The sequence below is a fragment of the Rhinichthys klamathensis genome, unplaced genomic scaffold (genome assembly GCF_029890125.1).
Source record: "Rhinichthys klamathensis goyatoka isolate OS25496 unplaced genomic scaffold, OSU_Roscu_1.1 h1tg000050l_1, whole genome shotgun sequence".
Classification (NCBI taxonomy): domain Eukaryota; kingdom Metazoa; phylum Chordata; class Actinopteri; order Cypriniformes; family Leuciscidae; genus Rhinichthys; species Rhinichthys klamathensis.
This window is the reverse complement of record NW_026606596.1, coordinates 1,078,937-1,091,157: the sequence shown is the minus strand read 5'-3', so window position 1 is coordinate 1,091,157 and position 12,221 is coordinate 1,078,937. Positions and strand designations below refer to the sequence as shown.

General features: G+C 38.5%; 1 protein-coding gene across 1 annotated transcript in view; it reads left to right on the top strand.

The window, feature by feature from the left end:
• The window catches only part of cxadr (CXADR Ig-like cell adhesion molecule), a 64,489-nt gene extending 59,511 nt beyond the window's left edge, over positions 1–4,978 (top strand). Inside the window, exons 6-7 of the mRNA XM_056247648.1 lie at positions 143–281; positions 2,335–4,978. Of these exons, the coding sequence (XP_056103623.1) occupies positions 143–281; positions 2,335–2,608 (413 nt within the window). The 3' untranslated portion in view covers positions 2,609–4,978. The remainder of the gene's footprint in view (positions 1–142; positions 282–2,334) is intronic.
• Positions 4,979–12,221: the final 7,243 nt, after the last annotated feature.

Below are 12,221 nucleotides of genomic sequence, written 5' to 3'. Positions count from 1 at the left end.
GCTGAGTTTCAAACTGCATCTAAGGTACTTCTCGTCTTTCCCTTATTTATCTGATTACTATAGTATTGTGAATGGGCTTATCAGTTATGTCCTATACTCTAAACCTGTGCATCTCAATAACAATCTATCTTTCCCTTTGCAGCCCCTAACACAGCCGGCGTCATCGCAGCTGCAGTAATCTGTGTTCTGCTGCTTCTCATTCTCCTCGCCCTCATCGTCTTTTGCTGCTGCCGTGCCCGCCAAAAGAAGAAGTACGAGAAGGAGATCGCCTATGAGATCAGGTACTACACACACTCTTGGCAAAAATGTCCTAAACGGTGAACCTTTTCCCACAAGACCCCAGAAAACACCTGTTTTTCCGACTCCGGACCTAAACCTACCTAACCAAGACTAACTAAAACCTCTCTAGTCTTCAGAGGGTACCAGTTGAGAGGCACGGCCCCCCTGGTTTACTCTACCTACCCGGAGATCGCCCAGCACCACTATCTTTATCTGCTCATCAAACAAAATGAAAGTAATCCGAAATCTCGACAAGCCCCCAATTTATGTTACGAACCCTTTTTGTAAAAAACTGGCTACGTAAGGGTTTCACAACATAAAGGAGGACATGTGAAACTCAAGTGCGCTGCATTGACATTTATTACTTACAAACACGCAAAAACTCAAGAAACACGTATCACAAATAAATATAACTAATAAACTTCAGACAATATGAAGACAACAAACATTAACAAGACGATCAACCAAGTAAAGTAAATAAAAGAAATGAAACAAGAAATAAATGCTTGTTTGCTGGTTCTCCTCTCTCCTGCCATACTCCGCGTCAGCGTCCGTCTTATAGTGGATCAGCAACGACTCCAACGAGGCGCAGGTGTAATGATACACAGGTGCAGACCCATCAGTAATCTCAGACACACAAAAGAAACACAGAGTCATGACGTCATCATAAGTAGAGGGAAACACGAGACACGAACCGTAACAGACATGTCTGGAGCATCATTCTTCAATCTAATAACGAAAGGAACAAGAATGGTATAGAAAGGGAGCTCTTGACCAAGTTGCCATTTGGTACGTGTCACTGTCCCTATGTCTGTTTGATTCACTCAGCCTCTATTCAATCGCAGGCCTCCCCCGCATTTACTGATGACCAAACAAAGCTGATGGCCAGTGAAACTGGCTAGCGGTGCGATCACCCTTCCCCTCTCACCCCTTTTCTCTTCAAACGAAAGGCTGGTGTAATCAGTTCTGTGCGTTTGTTTGTTCAGTCGATTCCTGTTCTGTCAATGCCTCTCCCCTCTGTCCCTCTCTCGCTCCCCCGGCCTATTGAAATGGCATTCCTCACTGTGAAGGGGCAGGCTGTGGGTCAGGCCCTTTATTAGGCCCCCCTTGGACACCAGAGCTGGACTCTCTGTCTGGGAGACTTGCGCGGCCTCACTTAGGCCATGACAAAAGAGGATTATCCAAATAAGCCAGTTTCTCTTAGAGGAGACCCCGCTGTTTCTCTCTTTTGCTGTGTTCTGTGCTGTAATGGATTATTGCTGCTGATTACTTGTTAATTTGGAGGATGGTGGAGGAGCAAGGCCTGATGGGCTACACTGGAAATTCTTCCATAGTTTCATTCAGCCAATCTCAGGCCTGAGTGCCAAAGCAGCAAAACGAGCCAAACAATTCTTGACTCAGCTGCTATTCTAGCCTCATTGTGCCCCATTCCTGCCTCTGTTAAAGTTTGATTCTACTGCAGAAGGAGATGTTTGGTCTGACTTGACCTGTCCACAATGTTCCTTCCAACCTTTTTCACCAGGATTTCATTTATTTAGATAGTTTTATTTATTTATTTTGCATTAATGATTTATTTATTGGGGGGGATAAAATATTATTCATTTAAAAAACATTTTTTATATATTTTATTCATCAAAGACTTCAAATTAAATGAATACATTTTACATTGTTACAATATTTCGCAATATTATTGTTTATAACTGTATTTTTCATCAAATAAATGCATCCTTGGTGAGCATAAGATATTACTGACCCCAAACTTTGTGCATAATCTTAATGTTTAAAAACACTTCTGTCTGTGAAATCAAACTCAACCAACAAAGTCATGTGATCTAACTGACACGAGGAAACAAACAAAAAGATGAAAACAGGAAATTATATCATAGAGGGGATCCCGTGTCAGGTGATTTGATGTCAGATAAATTTGACCTTTGGCTTTTTATTATTATTACTTATTTTTATTAAGGTAAGATTAGTTCTTTTCAACCTTGTTTTTTGAGAAATTTTCCTGACAGGTTTTGATTGAACACTTTTTTTTTTTTCTCCTTCCCACAGAGAGGATGTCCCCCCTCCAAAGAGTCGTGTTTCTACCGCGCGCAGTTTCACCAGTGTGGGCAGCCAGCGCTCTTCTCTGGGCTCCATGTCTCCTTCCAACCTGCATGAGTACACCAAGCCTCAGTACGACAAAATACCCTCTGAAGAGTACGAGAGGCCCCCTAGCCATGCCCCTATTCCCCCACCCAGCAGAATGGCCGGTCCCAACCTCAGCCGCATGGGGGCCATTCCCGTCATGATCCCTGCCCAGAACAGGGATGGGTCTATTGTGTAAAGTTGAACTGGGATCAGTCTCTGCACATTTTGACTGTCACTATTCTATTCATTGTTCTACCGGAATTTGTGAAGGAGCAAATGAAGGTCTCTGCAGAGAGATCAAAGTGAGCTAAAATCCAATTAAATCAAATTTGACTTCCAGAACTTTAACAAACATTCACAAAAAAACGTTATTCAACGGGATGCGGAAAGGTGATTGGTATGCCTGCTCCTGTTTTGTAAATAATGCAGTGCATGATGTTGTTTTTTTTTTTTTTTTTTTTTTTTTATAAATAGAAGGCCCTGTCTAATGTAAGGCACTTGAATTGTTTGCCTATTAAGTGTTCTCCAGAGATAAAATGAACCCAAAATCAAACTAAATTAAATGTATGTGGTACAACCCCTTTTTTTTTTTATCAGTTTGAAACATTTTAAGGCAACTTAAACCATTTATCTATGACAATTATTTCCTCTTTATGCTACAAAAAGACTGGCAAAGATTTACTCTACGGGAAGTATGTGGGTTGGCTTTGTTTTCTGGATGAGATTGCTTTAAAAAAAGATAACAGCATTTGTTTGGATTGAAGATTATTTACATGCGATTTGTATATAACAATATGAAATTGATTTATCTGAAAATGAGCTAATACTGTGACTCCTGACCTGCTTTTCTTTTTTTTTAATGGACCATTTGGCAGTTTTAAACCCCAATCGGTACATGTCAGAGGGATTAGTGTACAAACCTCTGATTGGCTTGTGACCCACAAACCTCCACCTCCCCCTACACTGCAGCATAGTGTTAGTCGTCAAAGCAAGATTAAAGGGTTTATTTCAAAAGATGCTTATGCTGGGTGGTAAAATACGGTTCATTGAGTAATCAGACTTGGGCAAGTTTAAAGACTAGCAGCCACCACCACTTCTCTACTCCAGCTAGGCCAGAAAAGCTGATCACAGATGTCTCTGATTAAAGAGCTGCATAATGCGCAAACTTTAACAAGCGATACTAATCCTAAACCTGCATTTGGCTTGGCCGTCAACACACCCCGCTTTAAAGCTAATTGTCAGTTTGACGTGTTGTGCAGTTTTATTAGATGAAGGACATCTTATTGAAGGATTTGTTTTACATCACATCAGTTTAAACCAATTGGATAATGTAAATTTAAACAGATGATCATCCATAGATTTATAATAGATTATTTTTTTTATTAATAGTGCATTGATTAGGATGTAGTATGAATATGATTTCTTAACACTCTTAAGTCACCGCATTTACCATAATATTTACCTGTCATGAAGAAACATTACACTCCTCATGGTGTGGATTACTGTATATTTTATCCCGCAGGGTCACCCTAATGTTCACTCTGTGCCTTTTTTAACTTTGGGTGTAATGAACCGGTGTATCACACAATGAGTGGGTCCACATCAGCAGTGGAAGGTAAATAATACATGAACAATTACAAAACTATCATCAGTTGAAGTACATATTGATTTGTGGAGTTGCAATGCACAATCTAACATTATATGATTTGTTGCCAGTCTCTGTGCAGCAAATATTACTCGATATATTGATATATGTATAATGAACTTTTTCTCGGAAATGCTGGTTTTGGTCTCATGGGAGAGTATTGTGTATGCTGACAACTATACGCTTGTCTGTGTCTGTCTGTTGTATACAGAAGCAGCCTTTTCACAATCTGCTTGTCTTTTAGCCAGGGTTCCTGTTGAATGTGTAAATATATTTACTGTAAATGTTGGGTGCGATTGATTGCGTTTGTCTTTACGTCTGTACTCTGTTGGCGCTTGGGTAGGCTGCAAATGTGATGAAGGACATGAGGATGATCAGGCTAATCATCCACCATCTGGATAAGGTATTATTAACATTTATTATACATATGTTGTCATTATCCGAAAGCACACACACTCGTGATTTCCCTGGGCTTTTATTTATTAAGCCTCTAAGAATAGGGGTGCTGTTTCAGGATCAGTTCAGCTTGTTTAAACGTAGAGACTAATGCCAGTGTAAACACAGAAATCTGATCCTTCATCAGCAAACCTTTACCTGCTAGCTGTGCAAATCAGCTTCTTGGAACCGAATGATCTGTTTGGATGGGGCCCATTTGATATTTCATTAAAGTAGAGGTTAGGCCGGTTCTCTGTACAGTGCCATTTAAAGAGATAGTGAACTCTCCTTACTAATAAGAGACAACCAATGATTTTAACTGTAGTTTTTTTTGTTTTGTTTTTTAAATACGGTGTACTAATATTACAAAACTTTTTTTTTTCTCTTCCTCTTTGTTTGGGTTGCACATCATGGAAAAACCTCATTTGATTTTTGTGTGCTTTTTGTGATGTTTTTTTTTTAATAAAAATGAAAGCTATTATTCTACACACGTTTTCTGAGATATTCACTCATTCCCTCCTCTGCATCCTGCTCTCTGCAGGCTACCGGCGATGCTGTCGCTTTTCAGAGTGATTAATTTTAATCTCCTGTTGATTTCCACCTCTAACTCCAGGTGAGGCCATTCTCTCGCCGCCTAATGACCGCAATTAATCAATGACTCGCAAAAGCACCGGCAGCTTCGCTGACCAAGAGCAACAGAACCCGAAGCGATGGCTGTTTCTGTGCAAGTGAAAAGCTCCTGCAGCTCAGTGCATGTGCAGTGATGCCCTTGAGGGTGCTTCATAAAACACGCTGCCTGAATCAGTCAGTCAAGTCATTGCAAATAACTAATTTGTACCGCAAGCTCAGCCATTGTGCCAGTTTAAGAGAGGTGAATCAAAGTGTAGCAATGGGTGATGAATTGCTTTGATTAGGCTAGGGTCAAATCATTTTTGATTGAATCCGCACACGTTATTTAAATCTTTACATTTCAATCAAGTCAACAAGTGAATAATACCCTTTGTTATAGTTGAAAAAAGTGCTTTTCGTTTTGTAACGAAGCATCACTCTTGAAGGGTTAGTTAGATCCCCCCGAAAATGAAATGTAAATCTGAAATCTAATAGAGTGCTGCAATGGGACATTTTTGTTGGCCAACCCGGAAGTTAACATCACCTTAATTCCCTCGACAAAAACCCAATAGGATTTTTCTATTGGCTTTTGGATTACTTCAGAAAATAAGCTCTGTGACCAACAAAAGTTTATGATCCTTACACCTTATGTTCATGATGATGATCTTTTCAAATTAACGCAGCTTTTATGAATTTTGAAGCCTAAATACAATTTCTAGAAGTAAAAAGCTAAACAGGCTATAGATGAACTACACCACAGTTTCATGACTTCAACATAACCATCACTAAGCATCTGACAACTCTTTCAGTCTTCATTAATACATTTCCCCTGAACGTTTGAGTTTAAATAGTTTTCAAGAGTGTGATAAACACAGTGAGGCAGTAAAAGTGGACTAATGAATAGAGGAGTTTACTTGTTCTGTGTGATGTTTAATCTTAATCTCTGTAGTCCCATTTAGCCACTTGTCAGCAACCTCCCATTACAAGACAAGTAAAATCTTAAAATACATCAGTAATACCCCACTTCTGATTTTATTTTTAATGTTGTAGAAAACTTGAAAATACCTGTATTTTGACTTTGTTCACCACAGACCTTATTACAGACAACCCTAAAACCCATTTAAAAAAAAAAAAACATTGACTTGAGGACGATGGAAACAGAAGTGTTAAAATGCTAACTCATTTATGGGTTTTGGCCTACCAAAATTCCTCATCCCTGTAATGCTCTATTAAATTCAAGTATGTAACATTAGATTTGATGTTTACACAAGAACCAATGATGCACTGTATGATATGACATATTTCTTAAACAGATGCACAAATGAGATTTTAAGCAAATAACCTTTAAATTTCATCCTTTTTGTAATGCAAATCTATTGTTTGCTTCAGAAGATTTTAAATACTTAAGTTGTTTGGACCACTTTAGATTTGTCATTTTGGAGCTCAACACCCGATCCACATTATATATATAAAAAAAACATTACAAATAAAATATATGGAAGGTTTGGTATGACATTTAAATTCTGACAGAATTTTCATCTTTGTGTGAACTGCAAAAAAAAAAGAAGTATTTCTTCAGGTCTCTTGTATACATTTCATCCAGTGTAATGTTATTGAGTCAGGTTCTAAGGACAATACAGTTATTATACATTATGTATGAGTCTGAATAACCACAGCGGTTTCTAAAAGGTGCTGTTTTAACGTTATGGCAGCGTGAACGCAAGTTAACTATTGTTTTAATGTTTTGTTTTTTGTTTTTTACCATCACACAGTGAAGCTCTTCAAGCTACCTTTAATATCCTTTTAATTTTAATGTTTTTATTGTTTGTTTTTTGCCCTTATATAATGAAGGGCTTCAAGCTACCTTTAATATCTTTTTTAATTTCTCAGGCTTTGAATGGTGGCATGATTAGTTACAACGCCAAGGTCTATAGCTATAACTGAATGATCATAATGGCTTGCAGTTATATTTATCGATCAACGGGCATTTGTAAGCAATCATAGACCACAGAAAGCATTGACTTAACTGCAGAGCAATTCATTAATTGCTGAATCTCAGTATATTTTTCATTAAGGCAATTCTGGGTAGAATAATTGCACTGTGAATATGTGGTAATTTCACAGACGGCATGCTCAAACCATCAAAAGCACTTTAAAGAGTAATGTAATTGTGTTAATGTAAGCGAAAATCGCTTCCCCCGAGCTGATTTTAATTCCCAGAGTCAGTGATGTGTGCGGTTGAGTATTTTCAATGTCCACCTCTGCTTTTGTGTATGGGATTTGAATCTAAACATGGCATTAATCCCACACAATGGGAACATCATTCTTATAGACCCCTCTTCCTCTTGTCCTTGGGCTTTCAGTGAGATGAGGACATGTAAACGTCCCACCTTGCCTATATACACATACTCTTATTTTTCCTGCTGAATGTATTCATTGTTTGCATATCACATGGGGAGCAGGTTGGGAGGGTGTTGATTGCTGATTGGTTGGATGCTGCATGTTTCCACGGTAACGTTATCTGGTTGTACACAGAGAGTGGAAGCATGGGAGAGGGGAGGATTTATCTTGCAAGCGTAATGCTCTGAGCCCTAACAACAGAAGCCTCTAAAACGGCGGTGGTCTTGCTCAAGCTCTGCTTCAGCCATTTCATAAATTGTTTTATATAGTGGTAAAAACATTATGGTCTTCTTGGAATACATTTCTAGTCTTTGACTTAACTGACAGTACTCTGAATAAAGGATAAAAAATTCACATCTGATCCTGAAGATTTTTTTTTATAGGAAGGTATATTCTAGGCCTGTGTTAGATTTTAAATAAATTGGCCTTGGTTCTGTAAATGACCCACTACGAGGCCACATAGCACTGTCTGGAATGCATCATGTTTGGGAAGCAGATAACACAGATACTGGGCTTCTGTTTGCTTACTCTACATCTTCACACAAAGGAATGTGGAGTCAGTTGGGCAACCTGTTCATATGGTTTTAATCAAATGTATTAAACTCACAGAGCACTGCATTCACAGCAAGTACTGTACAGTCAACCCAAGCAGTTTTCTAGAATTAATAACTAATAATGAATGATTGGCATTTCAAGAAAACATTCTGGGCCATTTCTAGAGCTCTTGTACCAGAGGGTTTTTAAGACTTCGGATACAGACACACAGGCTCTCAAGGGTAAGTGTAAAATTCCTACCTGTTTTGTGCAATCTAGACCAACATTCTTGAACTCGGACATTCTTAAGGAGATAGTCGAGTAAAAAAAAAGAGGAATGGTTGCTTGTCTTTTTGCTGGGAAATCTGTACGGATTTTTATAAAGTAAACATTAGAATAACTTTTATATTATTTATATATTATATATATAAATATGATATATATATATATATATATATATATATATATATATATATATATATATATATATATAAAATATAATGCTTTAAAGCAACTTAGATTTACTTGATTATCCATACATCATTTTGACCATTGTGCTGCATTTGACCATCTCTTGCATGGCATGATGCAGCCCTCAAGTTAACTTAAGTTCAACTCTCTACCTAGTGTTTTTTTTTTTATCCCACTGTCCTGCATCTTGTTTTAAAAGCAAAAGTGAATTCTGTGTGAATGGCCCCCTACTGTAGGCTGTTTATGGGTGCCAAGCAACGAATGAACTTATGATGGAATCACGTGCAATCAGAATTATGGTAAATACTAGTTTCCTAGTTGGAAATTGGACATGAACTCCTTCTCTGAAACTCTGTATAGTCCATAATTTTCCGAGGGTTTTTTTATACACAGTGAAAATATCCTGTATTTGACCAAAATTCCAGAATCGTCAGCAAGCTGACTATCTAGCACTGTGTATGTTTATATGGTTGTCAATGAATGGGACGCAGCAGCTACAATTTCATTCAAAATTAAATATCTTTTAATACATTTTGGCTTTAATAAGATTTCCCCAAGAAATAGGCAATTATGAACCTGGTGTCCTGATTCTTATTCCGTCAACAAAGCACATGAACGCGATAAGCTCGTAATCAACTTCAGAAGTGAGAAGTAGAACATTTCCGATAGCATGTGAAAGCAGCATAAAGTGTGATCACACCATGTCGGAATTACCATAATAACAAGATTACGAGTTGTAAAAAGTGTTACCGTCCTTGTAGAACTTGGAATTACAACTTCGCTGTACCACGTGACCGTTGCAGTTCTTTTAAGTGTTGATAGTGTTGCCATAGAAACGCATAATTCCGAGTCCGAGGACAGCTCCAAGTAGAACATCACATGTTGTCATCTCATAATTATGGTGGTTACGACATGCCGTGAATGCATCATTAGCTCATTAATACAGCAGGAGCGGTCACTGCTAGGTGGAGGTTAAAGCCTCAAATGTGGTTCATCATCCAATTAGAACTATCCATTTTAGAAATATCTTTTGTAAATAATTGTTGAACGTATTGGTCAACAACTCAACGAAAGTGTATGACTTGTGTTGCCTTATAGGTGTGACCAAGTTTGAGAGAAATCTGTAATGATTCTGGTTTTGTATGTAAGAAGACCGTGAAAGCTCAAACTGTATTTGGAGTTAATGGCTGGCACTCACAAAATACAGACCATAGCCTAGGATACCAAATTACGTGACGATAGGAAAGACTTCTAATGTGTGTCTTTTAATGTAGTTATCAGTTGCCTGTGTCCTCAATTTTACTTTCCATTTAGTCCATCTTCTATAACATCCTTTCTAAGTGACATAATTTTTAGTCAGAAAACAGAAAAAAATCTTAGAAGCAAATCACGAGTTTGCGCAAGTGCAGTCGCAACATTATCGAGTCTCAACCCTAAGCTCATAGAGGCTAACAACGTTTTTTATTTTTCAATCTATATTTTCCCCTCATCTTTTTTCGTCAACAATATTTCATGTTGATATAGGGTACGATTACACGGGAACGATATGCTTAAAACGGAGAAGTTTTCCACGTATAGGCGTTGTCAAAACGATCCCCATTCACACAGATCCGCGAAAACGACTAAAAACGCTGTATTCTGCTGCCAGGCCATTAGATGCGATGAAACACTATAGACTGACCATGTGATACACATGTGCATGATGTCATCGTTTTCGCGTATTCGTTTTTGTTGTTTACACGGAGACCGTTTTCAAAAACTTGCACTTCAAAACCTGTTTTCAAAAGTTTGCGTTTTCAGGCATAAGGTTTTACATTTTTAGTTGAAAACGGTGTTGTGTTAACAGCCTCATAGCCACAGTGTTTAATGATGTCTTTATTTCGTCGTAGTCATGGGGAAAAAGGTTGTCAACAAATATTTTCTGTAAACGAAATTTGCAGCTCTTAATAAAGTTCCAGGCTAGAACGTTTTATTCACTCACCAGGTGACAATATTTACTCACAAAAGGTGTTTTTTTTAACCCTGAGCTTTGTATGCAATGAATTTTGCCATGTGTCTGAAGCACCGCTGGATTCCATTACAAGCAATCACATAGACGTTTAGCAGAGGCTTCAACAAGCAGGTAATGTTTCATTGTGGGTGTTAGAGAGGGTCGACGCAATGTGTTCTTTTTCCTCTCCTGTGGCCATATTGGGGTCATCTCCATTACCGCTGCCATGTCTGCTGTGTATCTGGGATATATGTCTGGTATGAGATCTCCCAGAGGAGAGCAGAGGTCAGGACCACTGAATTAGCCGTGTAGAGCCATTTCTTACCTCTTGCTTTTTTGTTTCTCCATCCCTCTTTATGTCTCTATCCTTCTCCATTTCCCCTCTGGAGATATTTCACACCGGAGGCTAAATGCAGTTAGGCAATTAGAGAGTCTCTCTGTGTCTCGGTCTCTAACAGAGATTGAGTCTTCCCCGAGGGCCCACACATCATGCCCCGTGTAAGTGGGCCTCCAGGGCTCAGAGTCTGTGTGATGGGAGATAACTGCGGTCTGATCAGGCTTGTGTGGGTATAATGGCTCTGAGAGACAATCCAGGGGTCAGACGGCAGACACTTCAGTAAGAGACGGGCTGATAATTGGTAGAACGGTTCGGTTGATGTGGTTTGAGGGTCTTCAGAACATGATGCTATCAAATACCACCGACGGTTGTACAAAGAAAGTGTGCTGAAAATATCTGAATTGATGTGATGCTTATTTTTTGTCAGGATTTATTAAAGGGATACTCCACTTTTTTTGGAAATAGGCTCATTTTACAACTCCCCCAGAGTTAAACTGTTGAGTTTTACCGGTTTTGAATCCATTCAGCCGATCTCCGGTTCTGGCGGTACCACTTTTAGCATAGCTTAGCACATCATTGGAGTGGACAAGACCATTAGCATTTCTAAAAAACAAATGACCAAAGAGTTTCGATATTTTTCCTATTTAAAACTTGACTCTTCTGTAGTTACATCGTGCACTAAGACCGACGGAAAATGTAAAGTTGCGATTTTCTAGGCTGGTATGGCCTATAGTCTGGTATGAACTATACTCTCATTCCTGCATAATAATCAAGAAACTTCACTGCCGTACTATGAGAGCAGCAGGCGTAATGATATGACGCAGCGCCTGAAAATAGGCCACCTTCCGTCAACACAACGGAACTATTTTCAGGCGCTGCGTCATATCATTACGCCTGCTGCACTCATGGTACGGCAGTTTCTTATTACTTATTTCTTATTAATAAGTTTCTTATTACGCAGGAATGAGAGTATAGTTCCTAGCCATATCAGCCTAGAAAATCGCAACTTTACATTTTCCGTCGGTCTTAGTGCACGATGTAACTACAGAAGAGTCAAGTTTTAAATAGGAAAAATATCAAAACTCTTTGGTCTTTTTTTTTTTTTTTTTTTTAGAAATGCTAATGGTCTTGTCCACTCCAATGATGTGCTAAGCTATGCTAAAAGTGGTACCGCCAGAACCGGAGATCGGCTGAATGGATTCAAAAACGGTAAAACTCAACAGTTTAACTCTGGGGGAGTTGTAAAATGAGCCTATTTCCAAAAAAAGTGGAGTATCCCTTTAAGGATTCAATTCATCAGGAGAACATGTATTAAGTTGTTTGGCACAATCCTTTTATTGTAATAACAAACAAAAATTCTGAAAAACTGACCATGAAAATATGTCAGA